Below are 18,935 nucleotides of genomic sequence, written 5' to 3'. Positions count from 1 at the left end.
TCGATGTGTATGGGTAATGCGCCTCATCACCTCAAAAGTCCATCACTGTCCCAATGTCACCTCTGGTCACCTCTTCATTCTCATGACCCTTTCCCTCACTGCTTGGGAAGCTGAGTTTTGTAACCCAAGGCCAGGCAGGAATATGTCATCATTTTTTATAGTCTCTTCCCTTCTCTCTCTCCCCTAGATGGATGAATCCACCCATTATTTGTCTTGAAATAATTGCTTTGTTTCACACTATGTCCTCAAGTTCCTCCACATTGCACTGAACAGTAAAATTTCATCTTTTCTATAGTTCAACAGTATTCTAATATTTATAAATGTCACAGCTTCTTTATCCATTCATCTGTTGTTGGACATTTGGGTTGTCACCATATTAGGCTATGGTGCTAAGCGCTGCAGTGGACATAGGTATGCATTATTTTTCAAATTAACGCTTTTGTGCTTGGGAGTAGATATCAAGAAGTAGGATTACTGGATCACATGGGAGCTCTACTCTGACATGTTTGAAAAATCTCCACACTCTTTGCCTTAGAAGCTGAACTGTATACATCATTCTCACCAACAGTGAATGAGGGTTCCTTGTTCATGCCATCCCCACCAAAACGGGTTGTTTTCATTCTTTTCGATCAATGCTGTTTCTGAATTTGCCTGATAGCAACCCATGATATTCCCATTTTAATGATGGTACTGTTGTTTATTTGCCGTTGCTGTTGTGCTTTGTGAGAGCTCTGTGTGTCTCAGATATTAGCTCCTTATGGTATGCAAATGTTTTCTTCCATTTAATAGGGCATAATTTCATTTTAGCTCAAGTATCTTTTGCCATGCAAAAGAAATCCACTTAAAATTTTTTTTATTGACTCACCATGAAATACACAGTTAAAAAGTAGTTGTTCATGATTGGGTTTTAGTCATAGTGTTCCCATTCCTTCACTAGTGCACATTTCCCACCACCAGTGTCCCCAGTTTTCCTCCCACCAGCATCCACCTGGATTTATCTGTCCAAGTTTTCTGCTTCCTCCTGATTCGATCTTAGGATATTGGATGTTTCTAAGAATCCATCCATTTCTTCTAGGTTATCCAGCATAATGGTGAAGAGTTGTTCATATAGTTAATTTTCCCCCCATTTTATTTAAAGGCTGTGGTTTAGAAAGTGGTTCATGCTGACTTTTTACAGGCATTACATTCCAACACCAGCCTCCACCTCTGTTAACTTTTTTCCACCACTGTCTCCATTTTCCCAACCACCCTCAAGTCTGTCCCCATAGCAGCCCATGATAATTTATTTTATATTGCTTGTTACCACTAAATGCCTAACAGAATGGACAAAAAGTATTTCTGTTGAGGAAAACTTGTGAAAGTTGTTGTATCTGACCCTGGGGACATTGAGTCCTTATCTGAGGGTTTGTTAAGCCGTTGTTGCAAGTTAAACCTTCTATGCTAGTGTTTTTGTTAGTTGAGGTTGATTTACTTCTGCATTACATCCCATCAAATCTGGTGTGTTCACGTAATTTCATATGAGCTTTTGCATTGCTCAGATGTCTGTTGTAATTTTTCCCTTTCATCTCTGTTCTGATGTACTTGGGGTTTTCCCTCTTTCTCCTCATGAGTATATTTAAGCGTTTGTTAATCTTGTTTTTGCTGTTATTGTTTTCTTTGTTTTGGGACCACAGTGCTCAGGGCTTACTTTCGGCAGTACTCGGGGCTTACTCCTGTCTCTGTGTTCAGGGATCAGTCCTGGTGGGCTTGGGGGACTATGTTGGGTGTGGGGGATTGAACTTGGGTCAATCATATGCAGGGTCAGTGCCCTACCTGCTGTACTATCGCTCCAGCCTTGTCTTGTTTTTGTACTTCTGACTGCTCAGGGATCACTCCTGGCAGTGCTCATATATGGTGCAGGAATCAAATCCAGCTGGGCTGCATTTAAGATTAAACACTTTACCTATTATGCTATGTCTGTAGCCCAATTTTCTTTATTTTTTTTTGGTAAAACTAACTCCTGGTTTCACTGACACTCTTATTTCACCACCTTCCCCCCCCCAACGTTGTAATTTTTAATTATTTTTTTCTTTTTACTTCTACTTATTTTGGTATTCATTTGTTGTTCTCTTTCTAGTTTCTCCAGCTGCGAGGTTAGGTTATTAATTTGAGCGATTCCTTCTTTTCTGATGTAAACTCCTATCGCTGTGAGCACCCACCCCTTAGCACTGCTTCCATAACAGGCTTTTTGACATCTGGTAGACATAGCTTGTCAATGTTCTGAATTATGGGAATTGGAGTTTGAAATGTCTGTGTTTTGATTTCTTGAAGCAACTTTATGGTGCTTACCATATGTCTTCTATCTTGGCCAAGTTATTACCTGTTAAAAGTGATAGTACCAACACTTGTGACACCATCTTTGTGAAACAAAGATCTCTGTTTATGAGACTCTGGGGTTCACTTAGAAAAGAATGGTTTCTCAGAGATGCTGAGAAATACAGCAGTAAAATTTGGATTCCAAATTTTAGGATTGTCAAACAGGATAAAAATGCTTTCAGATACTTTCCTTTGCCGTTTCTGCTCACACATCTGCTTCTCAGAAGCACATTTTGTAACCTTTGATCAAGCAAGGCATGTGTGTGTGGCATGAAATGATCCTCGACTCTTGAAAGGACTTGATACCCTTCCTCCCTCTCAGAACGAGAACAGACTTTCCACGGACTGTTTCTAGAATTTTTGTATTGGCTACTTTCAAAATTCATTTCATAAATATGACATTTATTCTATTTAAAGAAAGATCATACAGCTGTGTTTTGCCTTTTAGCAACACATTACTAGTTCCTCGATGAGAAACGGGATCTCATTTATTACTGTATAGAACATGGGATTGTTTGAGCTTATCATCCTAGGATTCCTCTCAGGGCCCCTCAATTCTATAATTCTTGGAGATTCTGTCCTGTCCAGGATTTTCTTAATAGGAAACAGAATTCTGGCTCCCAGATTTATTCCTCACTGGAGAATGTTGCCAAGACTCCTACCTCAGACTTCTCTGAAGGCATCAAAATCCAGTTTTAAACACTGAACTATTTATTGGATAGAGTCACTGAACTTTAAAGCACTTGATATTTCATTTATAAATATTTAATCCATTCATTTCAGTTTGAAAAATGAAGTCTTTGCTTTGGGGCTTATGGTATTAATTTCCTGAGAATAAAACCGTACTGATATTTCCTAGCTCAAATAGCTCCCTTTCCTTTGAAGTGTAGTAGTTTCACGGATATTTATTCCCTTCCCAAGTGATTAGCCTTTGAGTGTTGGTATTATTTGTGATAGTAGAAGCACACTAGCTTTTAAGGTTCCCTTGGATCTATTTCTATCCTCTAACCCCTGACACCATCTTGTCCTAATAACCTGCAGGCGCACCTGAAATTTTTCTGATTGCTTTCACATCAGGAAGGCAAGGCAGAGATTCAGTTCTAGCTGTTCAAATCATACGTTGCAGAAGCAAATCGCAGCCTTGCTTAGATTCATTTTTCTCCCGAGGGTGTTTTACAGTTCAGTTGGGCTATCCAGTTCCCATCCTGGGAATATTAATTTTGGTGGGATTCCAAGAAGGGAATGTTTCTCCCCTCCCCCCTCCCCGGCTGCCCCCACCCTCTGCCCCCCACCCCCGGTCCTCATCAACGGATCTTTATTCACCAGTTGTCTATGCTGCTTACCCAGGTGCCACTAAATCCAGCTTGCTGTCAGCACCCAGCATCGTCAGTATGTTTGTGCCAGCGCCCGAAGAATTCACAGATGAGCAGCCAACAGTGATGACAGACAAGTAAGTGCCACGTTCCCCGTCTTCACCATGTTTACAGAATTTAGACTTCGCCACGGATTGGGTGTCGAGATTATCACAGGGGGCCTGCTCTGGTTTTGAGTCACGCTTTGTTCTTCCAAGGGCTGGAACCGTCACGTTGCGATGCATTTGCCATCCAGAAGTGCAGAGGGTCCTCCTGGGCAGCTTCCGTGTATGCCAAGGCGGATTTTTCATTTAGAAGAAGGCAAATAGTAATCCTCCTCTGGTTGCTGATTTCTAACAGAATCTCACACAAATAATCTCCAAACCAGACGCTTCCAATTGTTAGAATGAGACTGAGTTTGAGATGTGGTTGTTACGCCTTTCCTGCCTCAGAAGTCATTTTCTGAATCTTAAACTGGTCATATCACTTCCCAGCTCATTAGCTTTTAGTATTCCCACGTTTCTTACAGGATAAAGTCCAAATACTTTGGTTTATTATGAAAGATCTTTTGAATTATGAGGGTAAAGCCTTCCCACTGCTCATGGGGAACTCTTCCCAGCCCCCTCACCATCTTCAGAGCGTGATTTTACAGATTCTCTTCCGAGATGAGTTTTCTACAGGGGAATCTCCTATCCGTGCTTCAAAACCTAGCTCAAGGCAAAGATTTCCTGATTACACCTGGAAGAATTAGTCAAGCCATTCTCCGAGTTTCCATAGTTTTTGATGCATCTCTATTTAGCTTTTCACCACATTGTGAGTTTTGGTTGCTTGGGGGGCACACCCCGTGGTGCTAAGGGGGGTACTATGGCTCAGTGCTCAGCAGTTACGCCTGGGGTGCTTTGAACGGCCTTGTGGTGGGTGCTAGGGATTGAATCCAGGGCTCTAGTATGTACTCCAACCTCTTGAGCTATATCCCTGCCCGTCACATAGAATGTTGATTATTTGTTTCTCTACGCATGTTCCCTAGTCAGTTGTAAATTCCTTAGACAGGGAGCCTGTCTTCTGTATTTTATAGATCAGGCTCCTCATACATTGCCCTGGCACATACGTCTTTGTTCAGTGAGTATGATAAAGCAGGAGACAGGATTCCTTTGGGTCTGGGAGGCTTCCTGGTAAAGGTGATCCAGCTGAGAGATTAGGGTTCTGGTAAAATGAGAGGAGGAGGTGTGAATAAACACCAGCTGGCCGGCTGTCTTGGTGGCAGGGGTAGGAGTGCCTGCCGTCTTCACAGCTTCCTTAAAATGTCTGCACGGGGAATTCCTGGGTGCTGTTCTTGGCTCCCCCTCCGGTATAATTACTGCCTTTTATGCTTTCCACCAAATTGCAATTCTTCTTAATTGCCTTCCAAGCTCCTTCGTATGCACTCCATATTCTCTTATCCCCTTTTTTTGGTTTTTATTTGTGAATCCTGTGTTTTCTTTTTTTAAGTCAATTTGGAAAACGGCGAGGTAGCACAATGGTTAGGGTGCTTGCCTTGCATGACACACACCTGTGTTTAATCCCAGCCGGTCCCCGATTGCCCCACCAGGAGTGACCCCTGAATGCAGAGCCAGGAAGAACCCCTGGATACTGCTGGGTATGGCTCCCAAACAAAAATAAAACAAAAACAAAAAAACAAAACAAAAAAGGTTGTTTATAACAGAAAATAAATTAAAACATTTCTGGTCCATTTGTATTTTGGGTCACTGTCACTGCCACTGTCATCCCGTTGTTCATCGATTTGCTCGAGCGGGCACCAGTAACATCTCCATTGTGAGACTTGTTACTGTTTTTGGCATATCAAATACACCACGGGGAGCTTGCCAGGCTCTGCCGTGTGGGTGAGATACTCTCGGTAGCTTGCCGGGCTCTCCGAGAGGGGCGGAGGAATCGAACCTGGGCCGACCGCATGCAAGGCGAACACCCTACCTGCTGCGCTATCACTCTAGAATTAGGAGAAATTTTTTTCCCTCATATTGAGGAAAGTTTTCCAAGGGGACGGTCACAATGACAGTTGAGGACTCTGAGACCTGTGCTGCCCAGTAGAATTTCACTTTATGAAGTCACCCAGCTGCAGGTGACCGGCAGGACTCTGGCTTTGGTCGAGCTGAATAAAACCTGACTGTACACCTGGACACTCCAGAGAGAGCTCTGAGTTCCTTAAGGAAATGCCACTGTGTGTTTTCAGATCACACTCAGTAGGTGTGGTGCGTTTCTTGAACAGATCTAAGTTGTACACTCTGTGCTTCACGTAGAGTTGGCCACTCTCCCGGGCATTTCTAAATTCCAAAGCTCTCAAAATCTTTCATTTGTACCTAGGCATTTCCATTTCCGTTAAAAAGAAATTAAGTCTCTGTTCCTAGCAATAATTTCATACTCATAAAATCTTTCAACCAGAGCTTCTGACTGTGAGTGGCTTGGTGCTCGGTGGAAAGACAGCTGTGATTCCCGGACGGGTCACATGCTTCTGGAGTTGAAATGTTTTCCAACCAGAGGGCACCTCTTGCTCTCAGCTTTGTGTGCAATCTGCTTAGTGGCAATGTGTGTGTGTGTGTGTATGTGTGTTGGAGGGGGGTGGTGGGGTGTGGGGCCAGTGCAAGACCTTTTCCAAGACTCAGCAGAAAGGGCCGGGGGGCAGTCTGCTGTGTCTTGAAACCATTGCTGGCTTTGGTGCAAAGAATTTCTCTGTTTTCTTTGCAGATGCCATGACTGTGGGGCCGTTCTGGAGGAGTACGATGAGGAAACCTTGGGGCTGGCCATCGTGGTCCTCTCCACGTTCATTCACTTAAGCCCAGACTTGGCTGCCCCCCTGTTGCTGGACATTATGCAATCTGTGGGAAGGTGAGCGCCGGCTTCTCTCTGCTCTCGCAGGAAGGAGCTTTATTCCGTCTAGGTCTTGAAATAAAAACTGCTGGTGCAGAGGGGAACCACCCAGTCATCTAACAGACGCTTGTCCTTCGTGGGACCAATTAAGGCTGATCTTAAAAGTTGCGAGAGCCAGTCTTTTGGTTGAGTCTCCAAGCTGGGTAGTGGGTCCTGAACCACATTGTTAGAATGAAGCCGGTGGAAATGACATTAAGAACATCACCGGAAGTCTCCCAGGGTGCTCTCAGTCCTGGCTGACTCAACAACACCATCTCATTTCCCCTCCATTTCCATGGACTTTTATCTTTATCTCTCTCTTTTTTTTTTTTTTTGCTTTTTGGGTCACACCCACCGATACACAGGGGTCACTCCTGACTCTGCACTCAGGAATTACCCCTGGCAGTGCTCAGGGACCATATAGGATGCTGGGAATCGAACCTGGGTTGACCGAGTGCAAGGCCCTACCCGCTGTGCTATCACTCCAGCCCCTATCTTTACGCGCTGAAATCTTACCTGTCCTTTTCCTAGGAACAGTCATTCGTGTTTCTGCCTCACCCTTCACCACTGCATATTCCTTTGCCAGTGTTGACTGATCACTGTTGTGTCTTTAGCCTTAGATCACCCATAACCCAGCCACTGAGACTGAGTCAGAGCTGGGCGCCCTGTTCCTCCCTGAATAGACTCTGGAGTCAACTTACTCATAGTCTTTAAAAAATACTGTGATGGCAGAGGTCACACCTGGCAGTGCTTAGGTGTCACCAGAGCGGCACTTGTGGTGCTGAGGTTGGGGCCAGGATGCTGTGCAGTGCCAGGGGTGACACTGAGCCTCACACTTGCAAGGCTGTATGACCTGAGCCACAACCCGAGTCCCCCACTCTTGGAACCTAAGAAAACTGTCTCCTTATTCTTACTTGATTCCTCAATATCTTAATGATCCCTGCATGTTCTTTAAGAGGTTCATTCCCAAACATTTTTGGCTGATGATTGACTTTTCAAAAAAAAAAAGCACTCAGAGTTTCCCCTGGAAATATACCTTGTTTATGCAAAAAGAAAGCACCCTACATTGGGGGCTGGAGCAATAGCACAACGGATAGGGCGTTTGCCTTGCATGTGGCTGACCTGGGTTCGATTCCCAACATCCCATATGGTACCCTGATCACCGCCAGGAGTAATTCCTAAGTGCAAAGCCAGGAGTAACCCCTGTGCATCGATGGGTGTGACACAAAAAGGAAGAAAAAAAAAAAAGAAAGAAAGCACCCTACAGTTGCACCTTGAGGCAGTATTGTCCCTTTGGGAAACACTGTTTTAAACCCACTAATTTTGTACATTCTTTTTCGCGCAACAACATATTAAATATTTTACTGCATATAAAACCATATAATTATGCTTCTAAAAAAGTAGACATTGTGTACCTTGACACAGTCATCTTCACAATATACCATTTTATTTCATCAATTAGCTGAAAAATATTCTTATACTGTTTTACTATCTTTTAGGGCTTTTATGATTTATAGGTTATTTCCTTGTGGTTGGAATCCAGGATCCTATGCATAAAAATATAAATTTTGAGCGGAATTTCTATCAAATATTTCACTGCATATAGAACCCTATAATTTTACTTTCAAAAAATTAGACATTGATGGTATAGCTTGACACAGTTATCTGCGTAGTATATCATTTTAGTTAATCAATTAGCTGATAAATATTCCTATCCTGTTTTACTATCTTGTGGGCCTTTTGTGATTTGTAGATTATTTTCTTGTAGTTAGAATCCAGGATTAGATGCAAAAGCAAAAAGTAAATTTTGAATGGAATTCACATGGAAATGACTGTGTCAAATGCAGTTCTAATGCCAGTTACGTTGTAGGGCTCTGTGTCAGATGAAAGCCACTTACCTGTAGAGGATATCTGACTTGATGTAGAAAATAGTTCTTAGAGACTAGGCTTATTTGAACCCTGGAGACGGCCCACTGGGTGTGACCTCTGCCTCTGATCAAGAGACCTTCGTGTTGTGCTCTGTATCCCCTCATCATACAGAAGCCAAAGATAATCACACAACTTTGTTGGCTTTATTTCCTAGGTTGGCGTCCAGCACTACTTTTTCGAATCAGGCAGAAAGGTAAGTTCTTGAAGTGAGCCCAGATCTCACTTTCTTGTTCTTTCCTCAGCATAGATTCTTTTTTTTTCTTTTTGGGTCACACCCAGCGATGCACAGGGGTTACTCCTGGCTCTGCACTCAGGAATTACCCCTGGTGGTGCTCAGGGGAACATATGGGATGCTGGGAATCGAACCCGGGTCGGCCGTGTGCAAGGCAAATGCCCTCCCCGCTGTGCTATCACTCCAGCTCCCTCCTCAGCATAGATTCTTTTTCTAAAATATCAAGTTGCCCAATAGGGAAGGAACAAAATGGTCTCAGTGCAGCTCTTCACAGCCCTGAGCATCTTCTGTCCATGCTTTTACTCATTTGCGTATCTAGTCAACAAATATTTGTATGTGCGCCTAAAGGAATTGAACCCCAGAGTTATTGTATGAAGCATCACTCTGACTCTAAGTCACATCCCTGTTCCAGGCACCAAATACTTTTAAGCCCGTTTTGTGCCAGGAACTGTGCTAGGCACTTAGGTTTCAAATGGGGTAAAGCATGATGTGATTGCTGTACCTGTTAGGTTCCTCTTTTAGTACTGGAGAGGTGATGATGAATAAAACTACGTGCACACGTTTCTAATTGTAAGATTGCTCTATGAAGAAAAGGTATAGCGAGCTGCATCTAACATTTACTTAGCAAGTGTTTATGGAGTGTCTGCTCAGAACTGCTAACAGAACAACAAATTCTCGCTCTAAGGGACTTAGAATTCAGTTGAGGAGGCAGACAATGAGTAAAGACAATAAGAAAATTGCTCATGTATTTTATTATTGTTTCATGCTAAGTGTTGTAGAAAATGATCATGTAAGCTCAGGGAATAGCACATGAACTATATTTTTGAAATAATGGTCAAGGACCGCCTGTCTGAAGAAGTGGAACTTGAACACTTGAAAAAGGAGACAGTGATCTATGCAGCAAGCTTTGGGAAGAACGTTCCAGGCAGAGGAACCAGCAGATGCACAGGCTCTTTTATAAACAGGAAAATTCCTTGTATATTTGGGAACTGAAGAAGGCTTGGCAGAAGGAGCATGGAATAGTGGGAGGAGATGAGAGAGAACAGGGAATGGGGAGGCCAGTCCAGGTAGAGTTCGAGGGTCACTTTGAGGAGAAAGATGCAGCAAGGAGAGTTGTTGCTTGTATGTTGAAATGGACCATAGGGGATGAAAATGAAAGCAGGGAAAATGGGTTGAAGGCCATTTCAGTGGTGCTGGTTCAAGATGAAAAATGATTTGGTTCCAACACCCAAAAGGAGAGAGAGAGAACAAATTGGAATGCCCTGCTACAGAGGCAGGATGGGGAGGGATGGGATTGGGGGGTGGGAGGGATACTGAGTTCATTGGTGGTGGAGAATGGACACTGGTGGAGGGATGGGCTCTCAAACATTGCATGAGGGAAAAACAAGCATGAAAATGTGTGAATCTGTAACTGCACCCTCACTGTGACTTACTAATTAAAAAAATAAATAGATTTTAAAAAATGATTTGTTTCACGGTAGTGAAAAACAGAGATTAGAGATGTATTCGAGAAATATCTTGAGTCTGATCAACAGAATTTTCTAAGAGACTGGATGCCAGATGTTAGATAGAGGGAAGAATGTCTGAACAATGGCATGGATCGGTAAGGCGAGAGGGAATGAGTGGGTATACAGCAAGTAGATCCGATCTGGTCTGGATAGTACAAATGAAGGGAGTAGAGAAGAGTTTCCTTTAAGAAGTGATGTTGGGGCAGTTGCAGTAGCACAGCGGGTAGAGCGTTTGCCTTGCACATGGCTGACCCGGGGTCGATCCCCGGCATCCCATATGGTTCCCAAGCACCACCAGGAGTGGTTCCTGAGTGCAGAGCCAGGAGTAACCCCTGAGCATCGCTGGGTGTGACCCAAAAAGCAAAAAAAAAAAAAAGTTATGTTAAACCCCAGCAAGAGAACTGATCCACATAACTGAGTTTGTGGCATTTGAAAGGGAGAGCCATTGGGGTTCTGGGAGGGAGATGGGGGGACACTGGTGATGAATATGGTGTTGGAAATATGTACATGGGAAGCCATCATGCCCAATATTGTCAATCACAGAACTTCAATCAATTAAAAAGTTAAATAATTGGGGCTGGAGAGATAGCACAGCGGGTAGGGCGTTTGCCTTGCCCGCGGCCGACCCGGGTTCAAATCCCAGCATCCCATATGGTCCCCTGAGCACAGCCAGGGGTAATTCCTGAGTGCAGAGCCAGGAGTAACCCCTGTGCATCGCCAGGTGTGACCCAAAAAGCCAAAAAATAAAAATAAAAAAAATAAAAAGTTAAATAAATAAGTATTTCTAAAGAAGTAACGTTAAAAGTGAAAAAGGTGATGGTTAACTGGTATCTGAAAAAATGACCTTGGTCTCACTATGCAAATAATTATGGAAAATGCATTTGCAGAGGTCTTGAGATGAAAAAGAATTTGGTGTGGAGCTTTGAAAAGTAGTCTGTCTAAGTCACAAACTCGGAAACTTTTGCATCAGTAGGATGCAAAATAAGTACCTTCATTCCTGACCTGGTTTGCCTGATTTTACATGGCTTTTAAACGACTTTAAATGGTTTGGGGTTCCATGTGGCAGCTGTGGGAAATCATTCAAAGATTTTTAAATAGTGAGAAAGATGTTGGGTGGATGTGGAGGTGGAGGTGGGTGTTAGCACTTGCCTTTTGCAATAGAGGGGAGAAGATATAGGGGAATGCAAAAACGGATTGTGTGTTTGTGGCACATTTATCTCTGTTTCAGTTTTCTTGTCTACAAAAGAAGGATTTTAACTTATCCTCCAGAAGTATCTGTTCTGAGGTCCAAGTACTAGCGACTGTGTGATGTCATAACTGTAGTAGGTCCAACAGACACAAGATGGCATTGCTGTTGTTGTACTTCTGTAATGTGGCTTTTGCCCATGGTTCTGCTCCCTTCAGTCTAGAATTTCCTTTGAAAAGGCCTTTCCTCTTGAAAATTTTATTATCAAGTATTGAAAAACCTACTGCAAAGTTGAAATTTATGATAGCGAACACATATGCCTGTCTGCTAGATTACACAAGGAGCCTTTTACATACTTTATCAGGTGTCTGTCTGCTCATCTATTTACTCCTCAACTCATTTTCTTTTTGATGCAGTTCTAAGTAAATTTCAAACATTGGTATACCTCCTTCCCTATATTTTTCAGCGAAGTTATAATTTTTGTTCATTTTCCTCTTTCATTTTTTGGCTCTTTTTTTTCCTTTCTGGGCCACACCTGGCAACGCTCAGGGGTTATTCCTGGTTCTGCACTCACGAATCACTTCTGCCAGGGCTCAGGGGACCATATAGAATGCCAGGGATTTAACCCGGATCAGCCTCATGCAAGGCAAATGCCCTCCCTGCTGGACTATCACTCCAGCCCCCATGTTTTTCCTTTTACTGTAAAATGTGTGCAAAAGAAATATATTCATATGTAATGTAAGGTCACTGTGTTTTGATACACATACACAAGCCAAATCTTGACCAAGCTCCAGAATATTGCCATCACCCCCCAAGTTTCCTCCTGCACCCTCCCACTCAGACCCCACTCCTATAAAGGCTGCACCCCCAATTATTCATATTCTGACCCTGTCTTCTGAATGGAATCATACTCTATGCTCTTCACTGTCTAGCTTTTATGTAGTCTCAATACCTGTCTTTTATTATATATGTTTGAGAATATTTCTGCCCAGTTTGGGGACAACCTTTTCCTTTTTTTTTCTTTTTGGGTCACACCTGGCGATGCACAGGGTTACTTCTGGCTCTGCACTCAGGAATTACTCCTGGCAGTGCTCAGGGGACCATATGGGATGATGGGATTCGAACCCTGGGTTGGCCATGTGCAAGGCAAATGCCCTACCCGCTGTGCTATCAGTCCAGCCCCCCCCCCAATCCTTTTTTTAATTGGTGTTTTTATGAGACAATTTAAGACAAATTCTAATACTCAAACATTTTAAAGCAGTTTATGATTTTTTTATTAGTCTATCTAAGAAATCTTCCCCTAGGTTAAAAAGATATTTCCCAATATTTCCCTCTAAAAGTTTTTCTGTTTTGGTTTTTGGGTCCCAGTGGTGGTGCTCAGCATTTATTCCTGCCTCTGTATTTAGGGGTCACTTCTCACAATGCTCAGGGGACCATCATTAGTGCCAGGGATTCAAAAATAGTACAGGAAGTAAGATGTTTGCCTTGCACCTTACTTCCTGTACTATCTCTGCAGCCACTTCCTCTAAAACTTTTATGATTTTAACCGTTTATATTTAGCACTTACTATTCATCAAAAATTAATTTTTTCTTCTGATTTCATGTTTATTTTTTAAATTGCCATAGTACACCATGTAAGACCAGCAGCATAAAAATAAAAATCAAGTAAATGCTCTCACCGTGTTGCTGATGTTATGGATAAAGCATGTAATATCATTAATTAGGTTTACTACAGATTTTCATAGATGAACCTTTATCAAACTCAATACATTTCCTCCTGCCTTTCAAGTCTGTTTTCTTTTGTCATGACTGTGCATCAAAGTTTGTCGAATGTAGTTCCATAATCTATTAAAACAATAATATTTTTTGTCCTTTAGTCCAATACATTGACTTTGGTCTTTCTTTTGAAAAAAAAAAAAACCTATTTATTCACTGGCTTTTTTTGGTCACACCTAGCGATGCTCAGGGGTTACTCCTGGCTCTGCAATGAAGAATTACTCCTGGCAGTGCTCGGGGACCATTTGGGAAGGCAAACACCCTATCCCCTATACTCTTGCTCCAACCTCCTCCACTTGATTTTTCAATGTTCAGTCAGCTTACATTCTTGCGATAAACTACTTGGTCTTGAGCCTCCCTTTTTCCTCTATGGCAGGAATGAGTGTCCTTGAGGAATATTGCTCAGTCTGTATTGTGTTTTCTTTTACGGTTCCTTCTTAGTTTGGGTGATGACTTGATCCAATTTTAGTTGTAAAACTCCGTCAACCTCATGAAATAAACTGGGAAGCATTTTCTCCACCTCTACTTTAAAAAAAAAAATTTATTAGTGAATCACTGTGAGGTACACTTACAGACTTACAAACTTTCATGCTTGCATTTCAGTCATACAATGGTTGAGTACCCATCCCTCACCAGTGCCCATTTTCCAGCACCAGTGGTCCCAGCATCCCTCCCACCACCCCCACCCCGACCCCTCCACCCCATCCTGCCTCTGTGGCAGGGCATTCCCTTTCTCTCTCTCTCTCTCTCTCTCTCTCTCTCTCTCTCTCTCTCTCTCTCTCTCTCTCTCTCTCTCTCTCTCTCTCTCTCTCTCTCTCCTTTTGGGTGTTGTGGTTTGCAATAGATCTCCACCTCTATTTCCAAAAGAGAGTTGTGCAGACTTGTGCAGTGTTTAATGTTATCTCTTTCAGATGAACATTTTTTAAAAAGCAGCAGCCCAGTGGAACTCAGGGCCCACCACTCCTGTCGATGCAGGCCTGACAGTTTAATGGCGGGGCCTGGTAGTGTTTAGGGACCATGCCCAGTGGTGCTCTGGGAGCCATGCGGTACCAGGGTCAGACTCGGGTCAGTTTGAGCTGCCTTTCCGAATAGACATGATCTAATGAAGCAGCTAACAGGGACCATTGTTCCTTCCAGTAGCTTGCCTCTAACTCACCACCTCTGGCACAGTTCCTCCTTAGCTTGAGGGGCCGGACCACAGGATCCTACCTGAACTCCCCTTTTTAATGGAAACTGTTGTAGTCAAGGTGACACGTTTATGATAGTGTTAGCCTTCTTGGGTCTTAGTGTGTAGACACTGCACCTCACCACCACAAGGCTCCTGTTCCTTACGTCCTCTCTAGCCCACCTCTTGGCACCCCCCACCCCTCTACCCCACCCCCCAGCTTGGCAATCTTCGTTGTGTAATCTGAGACCAGGGATTTGTTGGTTGGATACGCTCTGTTTTCCTGTGTCTGTTTCTCACAGATGAGTGACATCAGCTAGTATTTGTCCTTCTCCCTCTGACTTATTTTGCTTAACACGATGTGCTCCTATTCCACCCACGTTGCTGTGAGCTGCGTGAGTTCATCTTCTCTTAGGGTTCCCTAGTTATTCCACTGTGGATCTGTGTGTTCCTTCATTTTGACAGTGAGGGTCACAGTCACTGTCACTGTCGCCCCATCGTTCATCAATTTGCTCAAGCGGGCACCAGTAACGTCTCCATTGTGAGACTTGTTGTTACTGTTTTGGGCATATTGAATACACCATGGGGAGCTTGCCAGGCTCTGCTGTGCGGGTGAGATTCGGTAGTTGCCGGGCTCTCCAAGAGGGATGGAGGAATCGAACCCGGGTCGGCCGCGTGCAAGGTGCTGTGCTATCGCTCCGGTCCAGCCATTTACCCTTTACAAAGAGGGTAAAGGGCAAAAATAGACTTATTCATGCGCTGTTCTTTTTATGAGTACGGGCTCAGCTGTGCCAAGAACGGGCCAGTGACCCTTCTTGGCGTTTTTGTTTTTGTTTTTACCAACACCCTCCTCTGAGGTTCTCGTTCAGGCTCATGTTCCGTGCAGGGACAGGGAAGGTGACAACAGGTCACTTTCCCCCTCTGGCTCTACCGTGGCCTGTGCTTGCTCGAGGGAGGGAGGGGGGGGGAGTCGTGGCCTTTCCTGGCTCTTCTCTAAGGACAGAAGGCGAAGAGAGCTGCAGTGGGAATCGGATGTTAGTTCCTCACGCCGATGGCTGATTCTCAGGCACCGGTTGGGAACGTCCGCGCACGATGCCCACCCGCACACACGCGCCCACGCTCTCTTGGGCCGAGTCCTGAGCTCTTGCCTTTCCTCCCCGGGGGTCTCCCCACAGCATGATGGTTCCCGGCAATGCGGCGGGGGTGGCCAAGCAGTTCCTGCGCTGCATCTTCCACCAGCTGGCTCCCAACGGCATCTTCCCGCAGCTCTTCCAGAGCACCATCAAAGGTCAGTCCCGGCACCCCCGGCCCCCCCCCCCTGCCCTCCCGGACGCGTCCAGACCGCCACCCACCGCCCTAACTAACGCCCGGCCTCCGCCTTGCAGATGGCACTTTTTTACGGACCTTGGCCTCGTCCCTGATGGACTTCAACGAGCTGAGCTCCATCGCTGCCCTCAGCCAGCTCCTGGAGGTAGGTTTGCCCGGCGTCAAAGCCACTTAGTCCATGCAAACGTGAGATGGAGCCTTTTGCGGTCTAAAACGATGACCGTTAAGACGCTAGTGATGGGGCCCAGGGAGCTAGTCGAATGGGCTCATGCTTACAGGCAGGAGCTCTGGGCATGGATGGGCATCCTCTGGCCCTTGTAGTACCCCCCCCACCCGACACCTCCAGCAACAAAGCTCTGGGAACAAAGTGTTGGGAGTAGCCCCTGACCCCCAGGCTGCGGCCCACAAGGCAAAAATGCGTTTTCAGTAATGAACATGTAAATAAGTTGGGAAAGTGAAAAAAGTGTCACACACATGGGTTTGTCACGGGGCTCACTTCTCGGTGGCTGGTGCTCCCGGAACTGGAACTCCCTTGCAGCTCGGGTCAGTCCCGTCGTGCTCTTGCCTGCGGCAGGCTCAGGGCTGGGCTTGAAGCCTGAGGCTCGTGAGACAGTCGCTCTGTGACCCCGAACTCCTCCCGAACCCGCTATTTCTTCCCCGTTCCACCTCGTAGCCTCTAAAGCCACCAAGGCCCCTCCCTAAGTTTGCTTGAACTCCGACTCCCCCCAACTCCTTCCGATTACACTGTTTAGATTACGCAGCACACAACAACACACCTCTAGCGCGAACGTACGTGCTTTTTATGAACCGGTCTTCACCGCGTAGCTAGGTGAAGTGCCTTGCTGTTTCAGCAGTTGATTGCCTATGCTTTTGTGTTTTTAGGGTCTAAATAACAAAAAGAATTTACCAGCAGGGGGTGCTATGATACGCTGTTTGGAAAACATAGCTACCTTTATGGAGGCCTTGCCCATGGACTCCCCCAGCAGCCTGTGGACCACTATCAGCAACCAGTTTCAGACGTTCTTTGCCAAGCTGCCTTGTGTTCTGCCTCTGAAGGTAAGCGGGGCCCAGGATTACCTTTGAAATCACTTTTGTGTTTGCTGTCCATCTGCTCACAGAGAAGCGGGGCCCCTCAAATTCCTCATAACCCTTCAGGGTTTCTGAAGGGTTATGAGGAATTTGTCGTGGGGTAAAGAATATTGTTTTGGCTATTCTTGCCAAATGTCACAAAATAATAAGAGCAGTCGGCATTTGGCCTTAGTCCTTCCTATTTCCAGTTGGCTTTATTTTTTTTTAAAGTGAGGAGTCTGTTACAGAGAAGAGTATTTGTGGATAAGCAATATATGGGTTTGAGCATTAGCTTTCAAAAGGGTAAGTTTTGTTCTGTATCTTTTGTTACCTTTTACAGAATATTTTTTAAAAAAATTATTAAATCACCCTGAGATAAACTGTTCCAAAGTTGTTCATGGCTGGGATTCAGTCATACAACGTTCCCACAGAATAATTTTTAAAAAGTGAGGAAAACAGCTGATGTTTAACTAAAAAATTTTTCTCAAGTGGATAGTAACTCAGTAAGTCAATAGTCGGTCTTATCTAAAAGAGACCAGGCATAAAATGTAATTCCCTAAGAGAACTAGCCAAGGAAAGCAGTTGCTTATGTGTTCTGAATCAAGTATTTTTGCAGGGCAAGTTTGTTCTCTTTATTTGCTGTATTCTATCTCCATCCCCCCACCCCCTCCCATATATACACACACCATCACCTTTACCCTCTCTGAGAATGTACATTTACTTACTTGGAAATTTGAAAGCCAAAGAATATTTTCAACATGAACCTGTTCAGTGCCAAATCAGAATTCTATCTGTCAAAAGCAAGACACTTAGGAAAGTCTTATCCTTTCTAGTACTTCTATTTCCCAGCTTTTGGAGGGAGGCCTGAAAATTCAGAGAGGTGATTAGAATTCTCTCGTGACTCATCATCCTGTGTTCTTTTGGCCAAGTGACTTCTGAACCCCTTGTAAAGAGGGGCAAGTTAAAGGTATTCAGGTCTGGAGAGCAGGGAGAAAGGAGTGGCTGTTGATTTTTTTTTAACCACTTTGCTCCATAAGCTTTTCTGTGCTTTATACTGAAGGCAAAAAGTTTTATTTATTTTTTAAAAAATTTTATTAGAGAATCACTGTGATGTACAGTTACAAACTTATGAACTTTTGTGTTTGCAATTTACTCATACAGTGATCGCTTACCCATCCCTCCACAGGTGCCCATTCTCCTCCACCAATGATCCCAGTATCCCTCTCACCACCCCCACCCCATCCCCCACCACCCCACCCTGCCTCTGTGGCAGGGCATTCCCCTTTGTTCTCTCTCCTTTTGGGTGTTGTAGTTTGCAATAGAGGTATTGAGTGGCCATCATGTTCAGTCTATAGTCTACTTTCAGCTCGCATCTTCCAACCTGAATGGGTCCTCCCGACATCCTCTACTTGGTATTCCCTTCTCTATCTGAGCTTGAAGGCAGAAAGTTTTAAGTAGGAACAAAATGAGTCACTTAATAATCTGGCAAGAAGTTATAAGTCAAGAGCACCACTTCTGAAATGAGTAAACACATATGTAAAGCACTTTATTCACTATCAACTGCCTCTGATGATATCTTTTTTCCCTGGCAGACTGGTGTGTGTGTATGTGTGTGTGTGTGTGTGTGATGCAATGTTGCAGTGTGTGTTTGTGTGTGTGTGTGAGATGCAATGTTGCAGTGTGTGTGTGTGGGGGGGGGGGTGTTCCTTCATTGTTTACAAGTTCAAATGCCTATAGGAAGATGCTATCCTCAAAGTCTTTTGTTGTTGTTTTCATTTTGGGCCACATCCGGTGGTGCTCAGGGCTATCTCCTGGCTCTGTGCTCAGGGATCACTCCTGGTATGGCTCCTGGGCTAGAGGGGGTGCTTGGGATCGAACCCAGGTCAACAACTTGCAAGGCCAATGCCCTATCCACTGTTCTATTATTCTGGCCCTTGTCTCCAAAATTTTTGACTTGAACACTAAGCACTGGACAAGCTAGCATCAGAGAGCAGGAAAGCCTGATGTGTGACAGCTCAGCCCCAGGGAACCTGACTGCAAGGCTAGCGAGTGAAGCAGCATGACTAAGATGCTGAGGAAAGGGAGAGCCTGGAAGTACAAGTCCCCCCTGCTGGGGTCAGCTGGAACCCCCCCCCCC

General features: G+C 44.5%; 1 protein-coding gene across 15 annotated transcripts in view; it reads left to right on the top strand.

Moving 5' to 3' along the window:
* Positions 1 to 18,935, top strand: part of UNC79 (unc-79 homolog, NALCN channel complex subunit) — a 295,942-nt gene that overhangs the window by 216,349 nt on the left and 60,658 nt on the right. For all 15 annotated transcript variants that reach the window (XM_055133643.1, XM_055133648.1, XM_055133638.1 and 12 more), the window contains 6 exons: positions 3,703 to 3,805; positions 6,447 to 6,587; positions 8,692 to 8,730; positions 15,580 to 15,692; positions 15,790 to 15,875; positions 16,613 to 16,786. In XM_055133643.1, coding sequence (XP_054989618.1) covers positions 3,703 to 3,805; positions 6,447 to 6,587; positions 8,692 to 8,730; positions 15,580 to 15,692; positions 15,790 to 15,875; positions 16,613 to 16,786 — 656 coding nt within the window. The remainder of the gene's footprint in view (positions 1 to 3,702; positions 3,806 to 6,446; positions 6,588 to 8,691; positions 8,731 to 15,579; positions 15,693 to 15,789; positions 15,876 to 16,612; positions 16,787 to 18,935) is intronic.

The sequence above is a fragment of the Sorex araneus genome, chromosome 3 (genome assembly GCF_027595985.1).
Source record: "Sorex araneus isolate mSorAra2 chromosome 3, mSorAra2.pri, whole genome shotgun sequence".
Lineage (NCBI taxonomy): Eukaryota > Metazoa > Chordata > Mammalia > Eulipotyphla > Soricidae > Sorex > Sorex araneus.
Note: the sequence above shows the minus strand (reverse complement) of the source record. Positions and strands in the feature narration are given on the sequence as shown.